Below are 21,558 nucleotides of genomic sequence, written 5' to 3'. Positions count from 1 at the left end.
GATTGGGGGACAAATATTTCCCATAATGTAGGAGTTCATGTCATCATGCAGTGGTGCAATGTACTCAGGTAAATATGTAAGCTACTTGTACTTTAGTTAGTAATTTGGAAAACATAATGCTACTTTATACTTCCATTTTTTACAGCTTTAGTTTGCTAATTTGCAGATTTATATTATTATATAAGTAAACCCCTCATTTACAGATACAATAATGCTTAAATAAATCCAACATCATTCTGAAATTAGCCATATTGCATAATGGGTGCTTTTAATTTTGGTACTTTGGTTTACTTTATGGTTCTTACGGTTTGAAAAGCAGGACTTTGACTTGTAAGAGAGTATTATACACTGTAGTACTGCCACTTTCATTGACCTTTTCACACCCACTAACACTGATTGTAACCACAGAAATGACATAATAGTAACATATATTTAGAAAACCTTTGAATAAAAAAAAACTCCTTGAAAAGTAAAACTGTTGGAGAAAAAAAACAGTAAGACTATTACTTTGGTAATATTTGTTCCTTTTACAAGTTGGAACTCACAATGACACAGACAGTAAAAGTACATTTAACATAATGAAAAGTCCTGCACCTGGTTTATAGTGTAGTTTATCATTTGAATAACAGGGAATATCTGTGGGCCCTGAGGGGTGGTTTATATTGTGCATTTTAGTACATAAATCAAGTAAAATACCTTAAACTATGCAACGTGAAACATGCACACAGTGGGATAATCTGGCCCTGAGTAAAAGTACTATATTAAACTTTGCTTTCTCCTCTTGGTGGATGGATTGAGTTAGTTTACTTTACTTATTTTGAATAAATAAGATGAATCAGTGTATAAATGAAGAAATAAGGTTTAAATGTTGGGGGATATAAATGAAAGCATATTTACTTTTTTTCACAAGTTTCTAAACTTTTGAGCACCGCCGCCATCTAGTGTCTGTGAAGCGTAAGCACCAACGCTTCTGTTGCACAGAACCAAAATCATTCACTATTTGATTCAATAGGAACTTTAAATCTGTCTCTCTCATGTCCCCCAACTTTAAGAAAGTATGAATAACTGTAGTATCTTTTTTTAAATATAGTTTAGTGTTTCCAAACATCTTCGGAGCCAAACATGGAGGAACTAAATGCAGCAAATAATTACTTGTATTTTCCATTTTGGTTTTTCAATCCAAGAGCTGAGCAGACTCATTTTGAAGAAGCTTTATGATTTTGTATGAATTACTTATTGTAAACGAGATGTCTAAATCAAGGAATTTCCAAGTTGAATTAAAGGTTGCACTATACAGTACGGTGGCTGACGGGATAATGCGATACAGCGGCCCAAAACACTTCCATTTAGGAGAAACGCGCTGCAGTTTTAAAAACAATGCAAATATAAAAACACAAATGTGCAAAAACAAATGCAAATGAAGAAACATCTTCACCAACGTGATGAAACATGCACGGTGTTTACTAAAACCGCTGCATTAGCTCAAATCTCAACGGAAACGGGGGACACTTAAAGGTGATGCACAGCTGTAGCCGGAGAGTTTGGGGATACTCGAGGATTAAAACGTTGGCTACTGTCACTGGAAACTCAAGGTAAATCTGATCGTTTTATTTTAACAACGTGATCAAATTATTCCAGATATTAAACCAGATCTGATGTAAACTAGCCAGCTAACAAAACGCTTAGAGCTATGAAACAGGGTAACTGCCAACAGTGACGTTTGTCCAACTAGAAAACGTGTTAAAAATAAGCTATGAACTCTCAGCAGCAGCACATCACTTTCCTGCTCTGTATTGGATGAATGTTACTTTGCATTATCCCTATCAAAAAGTAATCATTTAAATGTAAGTAGAGGGCAGCAGGTGGATGGTTATACCTGCTCAGGTTTTTGACTTTCGTCCACACAAAGTGACTTTAATCACGAGTACACTTCAGCCAGCTGCTTTAAGTTAAAAGTACAAAATGTGCAAATACAACAATCAGTACTAAAGGGTCTTCACTTTATTCTACTTACAGCCTCCAGCACATTGTCGTCATCACAGTGTTTTACAGAGCAGAGAAAAAGCACAGTGTTTATATACACCACAGATGACTGAACGTTTTTCAATTATCCAATGAGAAGTGGACACACAGATGTCCCGCCTCTTAAAGATACAGCCCTCCATTAGAATTTCAAAATAAAAGTCCACAACAGAAGTTTACATTAATAGATAACCAAACAGTTTCGACACTTTAGCAAATATCTTTGCTAATAGTTTTAAGTCATTCTAAGAACACTAAACCAGTCCGATGCTTTTCATTATTTCTCTTGATGAAACCTCAGAGTATGAATATTGGAAATACGTTTTTTTAAAAACCCTACTCAAATCCAGATTGTGTTAATCAATACCATAAAAATATATATTGAATGTTTCTTTTACCATTTCCCAATATCCAAAAATGTCTATGAGGTTGGTAATGAGACCCTTTGTTCTATGTGATGACAGAAACTGTGAGACATAATATATATATTTATATGTGTATGGATGAAGGGTAATATCACAAACTAGAAAGCATCTATCCATCCTCAAGTCAAGTGTTTCATACTCAAAGTCAACTTATAATGTTAGTAGTATCCCATGTTTACATTTTGCTGTGTGTATGTTAGCCTATCATTGTTTAAGCTGACTTCAATTCTGTATGTTATATTGGGGCGTCAATGGAAATACTCCATAGATACTGTATCTTCCACTTTTGAATTGTATATATTTACTGTTTTTGTTTATTTTTCTATTTCATTTCTTTCTTAATTCTTCTGCAATACCTTGTTTACCTTCTCCTGTCACAAATTGTTCTCCCAAGAATGGTTTAATAAAGTACATCTAATCTAAGAGTGAGTCATGTAAGATATAACATGGATCTTCATTTTGTCTGCTGACATTGTTTTCAGCAGTATTTACATGACTGAAAATGACTTGAAACTCGGTAGATATTTATTAGCAAAACATTGAAATCACTGGACATGACGTCTAGAATCTGCTCTGGACTGTCCAAATAAAGTGAGGCCAAATAAAGACACAGAAAAACACAGAATCATAGTTAAACAAGGTCTAAGAAATATAAAGTCACACCCATTATATTTCTCCTCAAACAAACTTCTCACACTGAGGATTATTGTCGTGAGGACAGATGTGGAGCAGATGTGAAGTGCAGCAGCAGTAACGTCCCACAGCCACAAGGTGTCCCTGAAACACAGCGTTTTATAAACGTGACAACAAAAACATCAAATGATTACCTTTAATAACTTTAATAGAAGGTCGAAAGTAATCAGAGTTGTTTTTACTGACTGGTTCCTATTTTAAGGACTTTTCAGTTTTATTGTCTAGCTGGAGAAATCTGCTAAGAAAATAAATCAAAATATATTCAATGATATGTTTATAATAGTGACATTCACAGTAGATCATTATGATCATTCATATTAGTATGTACTATGATTATTTATTACTTTTACTATCATTATTATTTGTATTAGTTATTTTTATTAGTATCATTACTATTACTATTATTATTAGCATTATTATTCTATTTTTAGTTGTTCTTTAATGCATATGGTTATTTTGTTTATTGTTGTTATTATTATTATAATTGTTATTATATTTTTAGTTGTTTAATTCATATTCTTGGTATAGTATTTTGTTTTTTATTATATAATTATAATAATAATAATTATAATAATTATAATTATTATTATAATTATATGGTAATACACGTGACTCTGCAGTCCTTCGGGTCTGACGTCAGAGCCCCCCCTCTCCCCCCCTCCTCTTCCTCTTCTCCTCCTCGCTCCTCTCTGCCTGCGCTCACTGAATCCAACATGGAGTAATGAGGAGGAGATGGGGCTCGTCCGGGGCCATCCTCACCGAAACCAGCGCACCATTTTCGGTCACCGCATTCCAGCCCGGGCCGGCGAGGGAGGAGGAACGGGAGGCGGCGGAGAAGGAGGAGGAAGAGGAGGAGGAGGAAGAAGAAGAAAAAGAAGAAGAAGAGGAGGAAGAAGAAGAAGAAAAGGCGTAGGAGGAGGTGGAAGAGGAGATCAGATGCGCGCCTGTTCGGATGCGCTCCAGTAATTGAGGGGTGAAAGGAGAAGAAGAGGAGGAGGAGGAGGAGGAGGAGGAGGAGGAGGAGGAGGAGGAGGTGTTGGTGGTGGAGGAAGAGGAAGAGGAGGAGGAAGAGGAAGAGGAGGAGATCTGACACCACACAACGCACACCGGGATTTAAAAACCGAGAGGAGAGCGGGGGAGAACCGGATTCGCCGCTCCTGCCGCTCCTGTCACTGAAGGGCGAGGAAACATGAAGACGCCGCGCCGTGCTGCCGCGGTGGGAGCTTATTATTACCGGAGGTGAAACAGAAAAAAATGAACGAGGACACGCGCCCAGACGAGTGAGTACCCCCCCCCCCCCCTTTTAATACATAATATAAGATAAGTGATGTATCCGTATTTATTATGATTAGCCGCTTGTTCGCGCGCCGCCGCTGAGGTTTTATTGATCACATGGATTGCTCCTGATCTGTTGTTATGGGCTCATGTCATGATGAGGGGGTTCAGGGGCCTTTCTCCTCATCATCCTCCTTCATCTACCTCCTCCTTCTTTGGAGAGGTTGGTTGAGGTTTTTCTCCTGCAGATGTGAGACAGGGTGAAGGGGGGGATGCAGAGGAGGTTTTTGCAGGGACACACACACGTGACATATCTTTATCAATGCCATGTTTGCATGTTGTCCTTGAATCATATACATGTGCGTGAAACAGAAGCTCCCTTTCTGACCTCTTCAAATGAGGCCACTGTATGTTGTGACTCATCATCAGGCTGCACATGTCTACAGGTTGTGACCAGTTCAACAAAGGGAGGGGGGGGGGTGATATCTTCTTATAACATGTCGTTATTACTATGAAGGGGGACAGTTCACCCCCAGATAAAAAATAGACAGTGTTCTTTTCACCTCTATGGTATTTATGTTTCCGGATTGTTTTGGTGTGAGGTGCTGGAGGAATCTTCCACAGACATGTCGGCCTTCTCTTCACTATAATGGAAGCAGATGGCACTCGGCGTGTGGTGCTCAAAATGGCAAGAATTACATGCGAAAAATTCCAACACCAATGTCTGTTTCCATAAATCATGACCCCTTTACATACGATAATCCACATACCTTGATGTGAGTAATTTAAAGGGGCATATTATTCTAATTTCAGGTTCATATCAGTATGTAGTGTCTCTCCTGGGACGTGTCTCCATGCTTTAATGTTCAAAAAACTCTTTATTTTTCTCATATTGTCTGTGCTGCACCACCTTTTTTCACCCTCTGTCTGAAACCAGAGCCCAGTCTGCTCTGATTGGTTAGCTGGCCGGCTCTGTTGTGATTGATCGACCGCTTAGAGATGTCCCGCCCCTTAGCCTATCACGTTCAATGTGTTGGAGCACTAGCGTGGTGATGTCACTATGTTCCAGAAGTAAACAAAGGAGGCTAATGGAGCTGTTTAAGGCATGGAGAGGGGAGTGTGTGGGAGAGAAACTCTGGAGGGAACACAGGAATTTTAGCTTTGCAGACCATTTACATGCACACATACCCATATAACACACTACAGGGAAAGGCGTCTTCCTCATTCTCAAAGCGCTGGAATTTGGAAAAACGAGAACATGACGTCTCTTTTGGAAACCATGACCTGGTTACTCATGGCAATCCACAGATTTTGTCGTGACCAGTATATGAACTACATTCTTTCTACCCAACTACAACCGGCATCCGTATCACCACGCAGACGCTGTCCGTCCTTTTTGGGATAGGGGTGGAGTGTTTGTCCATTAATTGGAGCATGCAGTGGACTCCAATCAGATTGTTTGTCTGGGGCGGAGAGCGCAGGCAGTGGGTAACCTGATGAAACAGCTTCCGTTCCCTTAGATCGCCTCGTGCTGTGCAAACCCCTGCAGGTAAACACATGACTCATACGGCCGCGTTCAGCCAGATAATAGGCCCGACTTGTGAATTGTTTAGCCAGACTGCACCAGGCCGTACAGAGAAGCAGGTAGCAGGCTAACCGTCAGGACAAGAGTGTGTTTATACTGGTCACTTGTTTTTGTTGCTCTCTAAAATCACTGTTAACGGTCTCTTCTGTCAGTCCATCCAGAAATGAAACCATAAAAACAGACGCTCAAAGATTTAAAACATGTCGATAAACTCATCAGACTCACATCACGTCAACAGGTTGAATAAAAAATGTCTTTGGCAAAACTTTACGTCCAATATGTGGTGAATAAGCGATGTAATGGCGACATCATTTCTCATTTTTAACATGTATTTATCATTTATTTTCTACAGTTTATTGTTATCGTTAGCAGATATTGTGATATCCGTAACAAGCTAATGTCATCTCCAGAAAAAAAAAAACCATTACTTTGAAGGTGTGTTAAGACCAATAGTTACTATACTGTCAAGTCAAGTTTAACCGAAAAACATCAGACAAAGCCGAGTCAAACCGAGAAGCATAATAACGACTAAATATACTCAAGCCGTGAGATCTCTTCAGAAGTCATAATGCATGCTATCGAATATAGGCTAAATATCCATCCATGCTAGTTAAAATAGGAAGGGAAAACTGTGCAAGTGTCCCAGAGTTTATGCATCCAACACCTTTCTGCCCCTTACACCAAACAGATTTAAACAGAAGCCGCTCTGGAGCTTCACCAGAAGGACTGATGCAGCTGGAGGTGAAATGATACCTGCTTTTCTTCCCACAATAAAAAGACCTACAATACAACAAGCTCTGAAACTGCATTGGTACTGCAATTAGTTATTTGATCATCAGTGAAATCCAAATCTTTAACATACTTAATAAAGGGATTCCATATATGCTCAAATACCTGCAGTCTAGCCTTCAATATGTGAGGTATCCTCTCTAATGGAAAGCTGGTAACGTCCCTTCGAATGCTTGGACAGGTTTTCTCGTAGACGCTCATTTTTTATTATATTTATGCTTTTCCAGGTATAAACCCAACAGAAAAAAGGTTGCGTCCAATAAAACCTGCTTTAAAATGATCAGTCAATCAATCAAGGTGTATTTATATAAAGTCCTTAGACCCTCACAGCAGTCAAGGATAAACCCCCAACGAAACCCACAGTTAACGCGGGAAAATGTAAGAAACCTCAGGGAGAGCACCAGAGGAGGATCCCTCTCCCAGGACGGACAGACGTGCAGTAGATGTTGTCTGTAAATTAAAAGATAATACATTAGATAATCCAAATGCTTCAAGAATTCATGTGTTTTCACGATGAAGGTGTTTCCAGAGGGATGTCAAATGGTCTTCTCTGTTCCTCGTGTCTTTTTCCACCCCTACTACTACCTGCTTTTTTATTTTGGGAGGAGGATTCTTGGTTTCCATTGGACGGTCAGGGACAGAGTCTCTTTGCTCCTCTCCGGAGGTGTTTTTGTGGGGGTGTTTTCTATTGATCGGGGCTAACTGATGCCCCGGAACCTGACTGTCGATAATGCCGGAAGGGGGGGGGGGGGGTGGAAATGACATTGGGGAAAGGTCAGCAGTGTCCCTGATCCGGCTCCACCCACACAGGAAAACATCGATTTTATATCCGTGCTGACCTCCATCTGAGCGGCGGGCGACTTCAGAAGGACACTCTGCCGGTCGTAAACATGAAGAGAGTTCAGGAAAACATCAAACCGAATTCTATATCATCATTTATCTCTTTGTAGCTGTGATTAAAAACACATAAAGGGTTTCTGAAACCCTATGTAGGACACATTAATGCTATTGTACGGAGTAACGTGTTTTGTAAGGAAGGTCATGTGGTCGTCCTGCAAAGCCTTTTAATGCAGTTAATTATCTTATCTAGTAGATCCAATGGGCTGGTCACTTATTTAGCATGTCAGTACACTGTATTGCCTTGATTTTGCATGTCTAACTGTTGTAAAAATTCAATGACAAAGAATATACTTAAATGTAAAGTGGGTGTGTTGAAATGTTGCTTGGATATGCTGTTAGAGTTTCTAAAGAACAAAAATAACCTGATTTTAACTTCGGTATCAGGACTGGCTTTGACCTACAAACCACCAAATCATAAATTCCTGGAAACATTTTAGCAACCACCACTCTTTCTGGTCAATGCAATCATCCAAACTCCAGTGATGATGGTGCAGTAATGGAACTGGTTGCTGAACTCCACTTCCACCTGGTGCAGCAGGTGTTGAGTTCTTGCGTGACGGTGACCGGAGTCCGACCTGCAACGTGACGCTGCTAATGGAAGATGGATTTCCCTTTTTGGGTCCATTGGATGTTGCTGCACGCGTTGCAGATCGACTTCTACTACTGTCACAGTTTTACACATCCGGTGACAAATAGGGACAGTTCAAATAACATGAAAACACGTCGCAGCTGAGGGTCAGGAGTCGTTGGAAGTTCAGCGGCCTTGTTTGTGACGGCGGGCGAGGAGGGAAGTCATTGAGAAGTTTGGCAGAGAGCGAGCCAAACACCATCTGCTGCTGATCCAAGAAACAACATTTTCCACGTTGATGATCATGATGTCACGAGCCTGTGTGTGTGTGTGTGTGTGTGTGTGTGTGTGTGTGTGTGTTTATGTGTGTGTCAGAGAAAGCAAATATAAAATGTTACACAACAAAAATACTTGCGCTTTATTTTTTTAAGAAAGCAGCATGAGTGAATTTGTGTGTGTGTGTGTGTGTGTGTGTGTGTGTGTGTGTGTGTGTGTGTGTGTGTGTGTGTGTGTGTGTGTGTGTGTGTGTGTGTGTGTGTGTGTGTGTGTGTGTGTGTGTGTGTGTGTGTGTGTGATTGACAACATGTGTGTTCCTGTGGGAGCAGTGTGTGTAGTTATGTACTGGTTGTCTGTGTCTTGATGATGGAGCAAACAGACAACCAGAGGCTATTATCTGCATCTATGATCTCCTGCTGTGTGTGTGTGTGTGTGTGTGTGTGTGTGTGTGTGTGTGTGTGTGTGTGTGTGTGTGTGTGTGTGTGTGTGTGTGTGTGTGTGTGTGTGTGTGTGTGTGTGTGTGTGTGTGTGTGTGTGTGTGTCTGTGTGTGTCTGTGTGTGTGCATGCTGTTTGTTTAAGTGCATCCACACACTGTTGTTAAAGTGCTCTAAGTAGCCGTTTCATTAGCTTGTCCTCTGAGGACGAGGCCGTTTGAGGGCAGGGATGTCGACCAAGGCGATTTGTGGGCCAAACTGGGCCTCTATTAATAACTCTGTGTCGCCTGCAGGAACCAAGGACGTCTCTTATTCAGGAGTTCTGGAAAAATGTTGACTGTAAACAAGTGGTTTAATCACAATGAGAAACAGTAATCCTGTATGTGTGCTGAGCCTAATGTGCTTTCTGGGGTTTTCCCTTTCCTGCAGTGTGTCATATAGGTGTGTGTGCATGTAAATGGACGCCTCTATTGGAATCCTTTGTTTACTTCCTTGTCACAGTAACATCACTACAGTATGTAACTCCTATTGGCTAGCGCTCCAACCCATTGTACGTGATAGGCTAAGGGGCGAGACATCTCTATGCAGTTGACCAATCAGAGCAGCCTGGGCTCTGGTTTCAGACAGAGGGTGTAAAGAGGTGCTGCAGCACAGGCAGTATGAGGAACATAAATACCTTTTTGAACATTGAAGCATGGAGACATGTCACAGTAGAGACAGAAAATACTGATATGAACCTGAAAACCAATCACAACAGAGCCAGTCAGCCAACCAATCAGAGCAGACTGGGCTCTGGTCCCTTTAAAGATGGAAGGGGTGCTGCAGCACAGGCAGTATGACAAAAATAAAGAGCTTTTTCAACATTAAAGAAAGATACAAATAAAATAATAAAAGATCATTTATATATTTGTTCAAAAATATGGACACATTTAGTTAATTTAAGATACCATTGTTGTTAATTCCACACAACCAATAGTTTTATATCCAAAGTGCATATAGATTTTCCTGCTGGATCAGCATCTTCTTATTAGGACACATTGAGTCTTTTATTCTGACGTTAGTTTGGTTTTCGGCTGTAATTTAAAGGTGATATAAATTGGCTTTCCCCTCCCTGTGCCTCTGTGTAGTGCATTCCTGATCAGAGCCTGTTAGTCAGCCTCTTTCTCCACACAGACGGTCAGTGTGAGGAATCACTGGTGATACAGCGCTTAGGGTAAATGAAGCTTTTGTCTAATGGAGAGCGTTACTGTAAACCAGCAAGAGACTGAAAGCTGACTCTTAATGTCTTTATTTCTAATAGGCAGAGGTAGAAGTACTCGCATCCCTTAATTAAGTAGAACTATTATGGTCGAAGTACAGTGGAAGTCCAGTCGTATTATCAACTCCATCAACAGTTGTTGATGTGCAGTGGCTCTTTTCAAAGCATAATATTATTAAAAATAAAGCGTAATAGTCTAAGGGGCGGGACATCTCTATTGGGTGGACCAATCACAACAGAGCCGGCCGGCTAACCAATCAGAGCAGACTGGGCTCTGGTTTCAGACAGAGGGTGAAAAGAGGTGCAGCAGGCACAGGCAGTATGAGAAACATAAAGAGCTTTTTGAACATTAAAGCTTGGAGACATGTCCCAGGAGAGGCACCAAACAAAATAAGAACCTGGAAATGAGCATACTGGGGCCTCTTGAAGGTACGACTGCTCAGACTGACCATCATCCTAAAAAACTGACTGCAGCGTGTGAAAGATATTTTACATCATCAGTCATTTTGTGAAGGTGTCAGTGTTTGCAAATGGAGGATCTCTCATTTTGGAACCTAACTCGGGTATAAAGTCCTTCCTGTGTGTATGTGTGTGTGTGTGTGTGTGTGTGTGTGTGTGTGTGTGTCACTGCACGCTGCCGGCAAATGCAGTGATGACTCATGCTACACACACACACACACACACACACACACACCATCTGTTTGACAGGCAGGCTGAATCACACAGTGGAGGGAATCAGTGTGTGTGTGTGTGTGTGTGTGTGTGAGGCCGGTTAGGATGTGGCGTCGGCGGCAGTACAGCTCGACAGCCTGTCGTCAACGGAGACCGCTGTGACTGTGACCGTGGAAACAGGATGTACGAGAGATGTCTGAGTACATAAGGCAAGACGGAGAGAGAGTTTTATTATTTTATTTTTTTTAATCCGAACCTTTGTTTGTTACCTCGACGTGATTCAGCCTCTGTCTCCTTTTTGTGTGTGTGTGTGTGTGTGTGTGTGTGTGGTAGAACTGCAACTAGTTGGTAGTTTTCATGCAAAAATGGCTTTTCACAGTTCATATTAAACCAAGTGCATAATCTAATGCTAAATTCAGTACGAACAAGAAAAGGACAGCAATTTTTAGGTCTTAAAATATTCGTTGCTGAGACACTTAAAGAGATCAGTAGCACTTGACTTCCATCTTAAAAAGGGACCAGAGCCCAGTCTGCTCTGATTGGTTAGCTGACTGGCTCTGTTGTGATTGTTTTTTAGGTTCATGTCAGTATGTTCTGCCTCTCCTGGGACGTGTCTCCATGCTTTAATGTTCAAAAAGCTCTTTATTTTCCTCGTACTGCCTGTGCTGCAGCTCCTCTTTTCACCCTCTGTCTGAAACCAGAGCCCAGTCTGCTCTGATTGGTTAGCTGGCCGGTTGTGCTGTGATTGGTCCACTGTTTAGACGTGTCCCACCCCTTAGCCTATCCCGTACATGTGTCGGGGCGCTAGCCAACAGAAGCGCAATTTTTCCATAATGATGTCATTATGTTCGGGATGTAAAGAGAGGAGTCCAATGGGGGCGTTTCAGGCAGGGAGAGGGAGAGAACAATGATTTAATAAGGTTAGACTGAAGCATCCCAGATCAAATGTACCTTAAAGAATCTTGATCATATTGAGTACTCCCTCCAATATTGTGATTCATATCTCGATTGCAACATCGATCAAAATAACCGCACTTTGATATTTTTCCAGCCGTAATGCTAACTGATGTGATGGTTTCTCTGGTGTGTTGCAGTGACAGCTACATTGTGCGCGTCAAAGCGGTGGTGATGACCCGAGACGACTCGAGCGGCGGCTGGTTGGCGCAGGACGGCTGCCTGAGCAGAGTGGGCGTCTGCAGGCTGCTGGCCAGCGAACTGCTGGGACGCACTGCCTTCCTCATCCACGGAGAACGCCTCAAAGACAAGCAGGTCGCTGCAGCCGCGTCGCATGTCAATAACAAGCCGTGTTTTAGATTGCAACACAAAATATGTTTCTGCTTAAGGGAGGGATGCTTTAGGTTTCTGTAGATGACTCTTTTCTTTGGTGCCAAAGCTGAAATGTATGGAGCCTGCTCAGGGTTGTATTTTATAGCTAAGGTGACATCTCCATTGTCTGATGTTTCCTCCAGGTGATTCTGGAGTGTTTCCTGAAGAAAGACCTGGTCTACACGAAGGCCACGCCGACCTTTCACCACTGGAGGGTGGACAACAGGAAGTGTGGGCTGACCTTCCAGAGCCCATCGGACGCCCGAGCCTTCGACCGCGGGGTGAGGAGAGCGCTGGAGGACCTGACCGAAGGTACGTACAGAAGAAGAAAAAGAGACCTTTGAAGAGTCACTACTCTACTACTGAAAGCAAGAACATTATCAGGGCGGTGCTCAGAATACAGCCAATTAAGACGATTTAACCAATCAATTATCTTGAAAACCACACATGTAATAGCTTGTTGACTTGCGGGTGTGTTAGCTGATTTTAGCTTGCTGGCTATCGAGACACATCATGTGGTGCGGTTTCATTTGGGTAGTTTTGAGCGAAGAAGTCTTACCTTGGTGCGGGCCAAAACAACTGCTTACTAGAGGAGGTATTGGACTGCTTCCAATAGTCCCTCAGATTGCAGTGAGGGCATAATCTGACCCGATTGAAAGAAGTGAACCAAAACCCAGGGGATTATGGGCTGCCTCTGCTGAACTATATCTTGTGTAAGCACCCTAATGCTAACTAAACATGGCCGGTACTTTCTGGATATTTATGTTGTACTTAATAAATTACAATAAAGTTTTCTGACTTCCTGTCACACTGATTCTCCTGCAGGGTCGACCACGTCTTCATCGACGCTGCAGAATGAGGCAGAGCTCGGAGATGACGACGTCTTCACGGTGAGAAACTCTTCTTCCTCCTCCAGCTGTTAGACACCCGGTGAATTCTGAGGATGACATGATGACTGGAGTGCAGTGAATCTCCCAGAGTATGTCACTTATTTGGTGATATTGAGGGTTAAAGGGATTCTCATGCCTGTTTTTCCTTTTCCACATCCCTATATCGTGTCAGGAGAGCATAGGGGTGGGACTGCTTTTTTGTTATTTTGGCATCGGATTTGGACAGGAGATGCTGCTTTTGTTTTCAGCGTCAGGAGCAGACTGTGTGTCTGTGGCCTTGAGGGGGCTGTCGGACAGGATGTTAGATGAACGGGAGGGGTTTGGTATCCTGGAGTGCTTCGAGCAGACACATGTCGCCGTCCTGTTTGGGGTTTGTCACCAACACAGGAGCAGCACACACACTTCAGTTGGGAGGGGTGTTTTAGAGACAGATGCAGGTTTCCCTTATTTTTGTTCCTGAATAAACAAGGGAAAATGTCGTCCCTTGCATAGCTTTTTATTTGCATCCAACCATTCCTCTTGTATAATGCTATTGGGGACCCTTCCCTAACAAACTTACCAAGAGTTCCTCTCTCTAATGGCAAAAATGCACATTCATTTTTTAAACTTTGATAAGATATCAGGAGGTATTCAATCAGCCATTTCTGTAAAAGCGTACTAAGCGAATCTGAGAATGTACCTGTGTGTGCATTCAGTAGAAAAGACGGATAGAGGTCCTGTTTTAAAAAAAAAATTGGTCCAGATTAGGCTTTATTCGGAGAGTGAAAAAGTGTTGAAAATTGGAGACAGGAGGGGATGATATGCATAAATGGACCCGGGACGGTTTAGAACTTGGGTCCTCTGCATGAGGACGTTCAAACTTTCCTATATTGTGAGGATGAGAATCATTTGGAGTTGCTTTTGGCTTTTTTGGAGTTTGGATTTTAACAAGAGATGCTGATTTTGCCACTAATGATACTGGTTATACTGGAGTAATCTGAGTTAAATGTAACACTGTCTTCCCTCCATCCTCAGTTTGATGAAGGGTCAAGCTCTTGCTTCCCCTTCGAGGTCCGGTTTTTCCGTCTTTCCAGCGGCTTCAAAGGAAAAGGGGTGTATTGTTTCCTCAGGATGTCCAGCGCTGGAAAAGGGAGTCTAACCTGTCAGTAATCCGTCACCGAGCTGCCTGTTTACTTAGCTGGCCTCGTTTAAAGCTGACTGAGGGGAACGTGGCTGCAGATCATTCCCGTCCGTCCTGTCGGCACGTCTGGTTCCCCGAAGAGGAAAAGACGCCTCAGAGTCGACGCTGAGGAGTCTCGGAGGACAATGAAGATCAACCTTCGTCAGGAGTAAATAAAAACCCTCCCTGTCCTCTGGAGGTCCATGAGTAACGGAGGAGATGCAGGAATGTGTTTGTCGGAGAAGTTTATCCTCTCAACCGAGAAATGTGAGAAAGCAGTTCATTTCTTTTGCTGTGAGGTTCTTCAGTTTCCTGGTGTTTGAAGTAAGTCTTCTTGTGTGAGCTCAGTGAGCCACATGAAAGCTTCAGCTCCGATCAACCCTGAAGATGACGCGACTCAACACACAACGCTGAGCGCTCGCTGGGCTTCAGGCTGCAAAACACCGGGCTGGGAATCATTTAACACAGACCCAATAAAAACACGAAGACTTCAGAGGCGTTTCTGACACACCGGTTTGGTTCTGGAGGTCTCTTGACTAAATGCACACAGAAGTCTAGCGGTATGGAGCTCAGGTGGTTTGAGAGAGGAATCAAGATGATGCAAGACAGATTTAAACCTTAATATTTCCTCAGTACAGTTTCATCATTTGCACACAGTGGGTAAAGTTCTCATGTTGATTTGTAGTCACTCATCTATCTCTCTCCTGCAGACGGCTACTGACAGCTCGTCCAACTCGTCCCAGAAGAGAGAGAGAGAGCCGGCCATGCACTCGCTCGCCCCGCCCAACTTCTGCGAGGCCCGTCGGCACCATTGCATTCTGGGACATTTCTACGAGCATCACAGGCCCTCGGATCACTACTTCCTGGACCAGGTTAGCAAGGTTTGAATAACCCAAGGTCTTAAATACTTTTTACTATATTGACATTAAATCACAGATAAACATAGGTTTATTTAATACAATTTATCTTAATCAACCCTAAAAACTTCTGTTAATTTAATGTATTAGTGTATTTTATTTAATCTGATGAGATGAAATGCACACTAGCAGTGCCCTGAATGGAGCAGTATCACCAATACTTTCTATTTTACAAAAAGTTAGTTTTTACAGATCAAGTTTATTTCACTCATTGGATAAAACCAAATGGTCAAAAGTGCCTCTGTTTTTTTTGGTTTGGTTATAGAAACAAGTTATGATAAATAGTTTTTATTCAGTTATACTCACCTAAATCTAAATTGTGTGTATGCTTCAACTCTAACAAAAGTTCTTCTTCATACAACATATGTAAGATGATTCTAACCAAATCAGAGAACTTTCAAAAGGCAAATGATCAGTGTTGAAATGTTCCTGTTCTTACACTCAAGAAGAAGTTCAGCTAAGGTGAAACGACCAAAAAAAATCAACTCCTTTGATCCAGGTACAAAACCATTATTTAAAATGTTGCGTACATGTTGAGATGTATTTGTAGAACAGATTGAGGAAAACTTACTATGAAGAGTCAGTAACTCATAAGGTCTTGCAAATAAAACAGCGTTCCTCCGTTAGCAGCTGTGTTTCTGTGACCTCGTGTATCTCTGGAGGATCACGTTTTTTAAACACCTCCTCTGTGTCTCTGCAGGCGGTGCACATGTTCCCTCGTCACGTCAGCTTCCATGTGGAGGAGGAAGAGATCGTACGCATCAACCCCCGCGAGAGAACGTGGCTCACCGGCTACGAGGATTACCGCCACGCCAACTCCACACGGGACAAAATCTCCCAGCCCGAAAACCTTGACGCCTACGTACACTTCGCCAAGAGCGAGCCGCCCAAACACGACTATACCTACCCGTACCCGCTGAACTGCAACGTGCAGCGGGGGTGCGACGGCAAACCAGGCTGCATGGAGATGGGCGGGGGCCGCAGGGCGGTGGTGACGGTGCAGCCGCGAGCCCTGCAGCCCAAAGGCAAGCGGCGGAAGGAGGACGGCGAGCGTTCGCGTTGCGTTTACTGTCAGGACATGTTTAACCACGAGGACAACGGGCGGGGCCGCTGCCAGGAAGCACCGGACCCCATCCAGACCTGCATCCGGCGGGTCAGCTTCATGTGGTGCGCGGATAGCCTGCTGTACCACTGCATGTCGGACACGGAGGGGGATTACTCGGACCCGTGTTCGTGCGACACAAGCGACGAGCGGTTCTGCCTGCGATGGACGGCGCTGGTGGGTTTGTCGCTGCTGGCCCCCTGCATGTGCTGCTACGGCCCCCTCAGAGCGTGCTACCGCTGCGGTGTGGCGTGCCGGTGCTGTGGCGGGAAACACAAAGCTGTGGGTTGAGGCCTGTCATTATAGTCTATTTGCCAGTTCATGGATGTTGAGTACACCAAAGTTTTATGTAAGTAATGTAAAGTTCGCGTCCCCAGCACAAAGAAACTGCGGGATGCTAACTTGCATATGTTGTGCAATTAGCACGTGGCATTAATTAGCACGAATTAGCATATTCAGAAAACAGCTACAAAATGGCTTGGCTGATTTGGAGGCAGTTTCTATGTGCTGAGGACCTGTACTAAACATTTCAAATATAACACTTTGGGATACTCAACATTTCCGGGTTCACACTGCTGGAAAGTAGACTTCTACCCGATCTGTACCGTAAACCCGATTTGTTCTAACATTTGCTTAGATTAACGGCGTTGTTGAAAAGTACAGATGCTTTTTAATTGTTTTTATTGAACAACAGTGTCAACAACAACTTCCAAAACATGATATACTTTACTGAACTAGTAACCTGCACAGTATTTGAATTTGCAGTGCGCGATGTGCTCCCGGGCCCAGAGTAGTGCAGGACCGGCCCTGATGAAGACACAGCATTTATTTAAATAACGACAAATTTAGGTCATCTATTCTATAGCTATTCGAACCAAAGATGACGTTATTTTTATTTAAATCCCAGAAATCGTTTCAACATGGGAAGTTGCATCATACTCAGGTTTCAGGTACAGATCGGGTAACGAGAAGGCGTTGCAGACCCCCGTTACTCTGAAGGAACTGAAACGTTGACTTTAATTAAATGTATTATGTCAACACAATTTCACACAACTGTGTTAGGTTAGTTGAAAGCAATAATATTAAGTTGAAGCTATTTAAACTTAATATTTTGGCTTTCAACTAACCTAATACAGTTGTGTGAAGTCTGTTTACATAATAACTTTGATTAAAGTCAACGTTAGAGGTTTTTTCAGTGCACAGGGACAGCAGCAAGGACTCATGGGAAACGGAGGCCGCTGTGATTTTGTGTTTGTCGTTCGTCTCGTCTCCGATTTCCAGGAGAACAACTTTTATCTCAACAGATGAAAAAGGAAAGAAAGACTGAACAGAGAATATTAATTTCTATATAAAGTTATAAATATAAACATAAATATATATCTTTATATAGATATATATTTATGACAGGTACTTTATATTTTTACACTCATGTGTTTTCAAGGCTTGAATATGTCATTTCTTCAGCGTGGTGTGAGGTCGGTATGAATGTGGTTGTGGTTGTGTTTGTCAGAGGGACTGCAGCAAAACATTTCAACCTTAGGGTGCACACAATCATTTACAATAAAACAGAACAGAAATAGGATTAGATGAACAGGTGTTTGTTCAAGTTAGACAAGAAGAACAAAATTAGTTTCATGTATGAGTGTTAAATATGGAGCTGGATGTTAGCCTAGCTTAGCATAACGTCTTGAAGCAGAGGGAAACAGCTAGCCTTCCTCTGTCAAAAGTTAAAAAACGTCTACCATTAAAGCTACAAGAAACATGTTGTATGTAGTTTATTCTGTACACACAGAGAAATATTAAACAGGTGTTTATTCGAGTTGGATAAGAAGATGGAAATTCGTTTCATGTATGTGTGTTAAATACTGAATGGAGCTGGACGTTAGCCTAGCTTAGCAGGAATTCTTGAAGCAGAGGGAAACGGCTAGCCTGCCTCTGTCAAAAGTTAAAAATATAACATCTTCCACTAAAGCTGCGAGTGAACATGTTATATTTAGTTTAATCTGTACACAAACAGAAATCTAAAAGCAACAGCCAGGCTAACAGTTTCCCTGCCTGCTTCCAGTCATTATGCTAAGCTAGGCTAACTACATCCCGACTCAACGCACCAACATGACAACAGTATCACTCCTCTCATCGGATTCTCAGCAGGAAAGCTAATGTTCTCTCTCCATTCATTTATTTTTTACCTGAAAGCTGCTCTGCTCGTCTCCCACTAAAGTTAACAGATTATCCAGTCTGGCGGACCAGTGAGATGGCAATTCCCAGTTTCAAATAAATCAGACACATTATGACAATTCGCCTGAAAGATAACGTTGTATTTAAGTCAGAAAAAGTACATTTCTTGTGTTTTTACAAATAAAACACAAGTTGCACAGTTAGACCTCAATTAATCATTTTCTGATACTGTACTGGTCATACTGGTCTCTTTCCACTATGAAGAGCTGTACGGGAACACCACTTAAGTTGTTAAGCTTAGTGTCTTTGTGGGGGACTAGGTATCAAAATTAAGTGTTTTTTTTTTAATTGATTGTATTAATTGAACCAGAAAATATATCTAATTAAACTCAAAGACACTTTCCCCACATTTTGCTTTTTTTTATCAAAGAAGTATATATTTTTTAATTATAAGTCAATGAAAAGATTTAACCGAAAGAAAAATCAACATCGTAGACAGAAATGACTGCTGCTCCAACTAAATATTTACAAAATGAGTCTTGAAATTAAAAGGAAGGAACCATTAAAAAATATTTCAGCAATAATTTAATTTTCACAAAGAGGTTTTCATAGTTTCGGGACTGAAAGCTCATTATGTGGTGCTACTTCATTTCTTGTGAGAATAGAAACAATCTTTGTATTGATTTTTTAAAAGCTCTTTACGGTAATGTGTTTCATGCCACCATCAATTTATCGCGTATCTTTCATGCTATATTCAATCTTAGACCTCCACTTAAACACTTTGTGCTCATTCCTTTACCAGCGTCAGCGAGAGGCTCGAACAATACGGTTGTGCTTCTTCTCAAGCTGAAACTAATGAATAAGCTGCAGCAGTTCTGTATAGACGGACTCAAAGGAGACCAAACCTCAGTCTTCAGGACTACACAGAAGAACAAATCTAAGAAAGTGTAATTTAAAGTTATTTATTGCCCATGTGACGTCATCATGTTGTGTATTCTTTCTTTGAATGTGTAATGTGTGTCTCTACTTAACGCTAAGATTTCAATCACACAAAGGACAGCTCGTGATCTTTCTGAGTGTGGAGACAAAATACCGGTCGGACCGTTTTCTGTGATGAAGCAGCTTCCACAGTTCGCCTTGTGTAACTTCAGTTCATGTCTTGAAGTCGCTGAACATTTTACCATCGCTTCCCCTTGAGGTAGCCACTGGTCTGAGTTCAGTTTATTGAAAATCAACTCATCGCAGCAACTTGGAACTTGCTTTGGAACATCGATCTTCATTTTAGCTATGTTAGCTTGAGATATAACATTTATGAATACTGTTCTTTTTAATCCTCATTATAATGCAGAGGTCCATTTAGGAACCATTTAGGTGGTGCATTCAGTTTTGTCAATAAGTCACAAACATGAGGAAATTGACGTAAACATGGCTGTCATAAGGTTGAGGGGAGATACTGTAGATATGTCAGAGTTGAAGCCAAGTTTGAACTTTATGAAAAAACAGCCTAGCCTTGATTTTGTGATTCCTTTTTTTTTTAACTTTCTAGACTTTTTATTGGCTCCCAATCATCTCCATACCATATGAAAACATGTATCACGATCACCAGTTTCAATCTGGCTCAATACATTCACACTAGCCGCCACTGTACTTAGTGTTCAGGGCTAATTAGCAAATGCTAGCCTGCTAACATGCTAAACTAACATGGTGAACAAAACACATTCTAAACATCAGCATGTTAGCATATTAGCATTTAGCTCAAAGCACCACTGGACAGCCTCATTGAGCTCTTCCTGTAATGTTAGAATATATACCTTAGGTTTTCAAAAAACACGGCATGATTAGTTGTAGGATCAATGAATCATTGGCAGTAAAAAGGCTAAAATGAGATTAATGGCACAAGAAGAACCTTTCAAAATAAAAGTGTTGATTAGGGTTATCGTTTTCCTGCAAGTTTCAAGTCTTTCATAGTAATTGAAGGTTCAAACCAGTGGCTACCTAACTTGTATAACATGTATTAAATACATATGATATGGAAGGTTGGCAGTAAATCATAAAACATGCAGACTTAGTAGTAAACATCTATATCCAGCAGTACGCTAGTTTAATGCACCTTTATTTTGAAAAGAAAAGTCTGAAGCGAGCAGCAATCAGGAGTGAAGGCCTCTGTTATAAAGCTGTCTGTCTGTCTGTCTGTCTGTCTGTCGATCAAGCTTCATAATACCACATTTATTTTTCTTTGTATGGCGAGGAAATTGAACCGTCAGTGTGTGTATTAAAGGAAAGTGCCTGAAGCCTCCTCTTCATTTACGTCCTGATGTATATTTCAGAAAATAATAACTGTAAAAGAGAAAAGGTTGTATTCATTGGTTTGTCTTTTTTATATAATTCACATTTTTACCTATGTAAAAAATATTATATATATATATATATAATATGTTTATATATATATATAATATATGTATAAGTATCAAGTGTATGATGTACATTTTCAGTTCTATTTTTTTATTGATTCTAATATAATGGATGTAAATCTCTTCTAACAGAAAACTAGACAATGAGACGTGTATAAATACATTATCTGGAAACTAATGCAGTGGCCTGTGTGTGTGTGTGTGTGTGTGTGTGTGTGTGTGATAATTTACATCTAAGATTAAATCCAGTTGGTTATCGATGAAAAACATTTTTTTAGGAAAAAGTGATCATTTTGAAGAAATAGTCGAAAATTACAAAAAGTCAAAATTCAGAAAAAAGTCAGAAGTTTGAAATAAAATTGAAAGGAAAAAAAATCGGGAGACAAAAAGTGCGATTTTTTAAAAGAAGATGATTAGGGCCACATGAAGAATCTGCTCTTCCATCAACTTAAAAGAGATTAGCTTCAAGAAGATGTTAGACGTATGACTGCAGGACACACACACACACACATAGGATAGGAGGGTTGGTGGTCTGTACAGTCACATTTGTTTCAGATTTCATCCGCGTAAACAAAGCGAGGCAGGCAGACTCACTGGGGCCTAAGTAAATCAGGCCCAGACCCCCCCCACACACACACACACACACACACACAGCCTAAGGTGATAAGGTTGTTTTA

At 41.4% G+C, this 21,558-nt stretch overlaps 1 protein-coding gene across 1 annotated transcript; it reads left to right on the top strand.

Annotated features, from left to right (window-relative positions):
- The first annotated feature begins 4,189 nt into the window (after nt 1-4,189).
- Nucleotides 4,190-20,833, top strand: spred2a (sprouty related EVH1 domain containing 2a). Its single transcript, XM_063884166.1, has 6 exons — nt 4,190-4,420; nt 11,993-12,167; nt 12,368-12,536; nt 13,050-13,114; nt 14,984-15,145; nt 15,891-20,833. The coding sequence occupies exons 1-6, from the start codon at nt 4,395-4,397 to the stop codon at nt 16,581-16,583; spliced, it is 1,290 nt and encodes a 429-aa protein (XP_063740236.1). The 5' UTR covers nt 4,190-4,394; the 3' UTR covers nt 16,584-20,833.
- Nucleotides 20,834-21,558: the final 725 nt, after the last annotated feature.

This window comes from Eleginops maclovinus, chromosome 5 (assembly GCF_036324505.1).
Source record: "Eleginops maclovinus isolate JMC-PN-2008 ecotype Puerto Natales chromosome 5, JC_Emac_rtc_rv5, whole genome shotgun sequence".
Classification (NCBI taxonomy): domain Eukaryota; kingdom Metazoa; phylum Chordata; class Actinopteri; order Perciformes; family Eleginopidae; genus Eleginops; species Eleginops maclovinus.
Note: the sequence above shows the minus strand (reverse complement) of the source record. Positions and strands in the feature narration are given on the sequence as shown.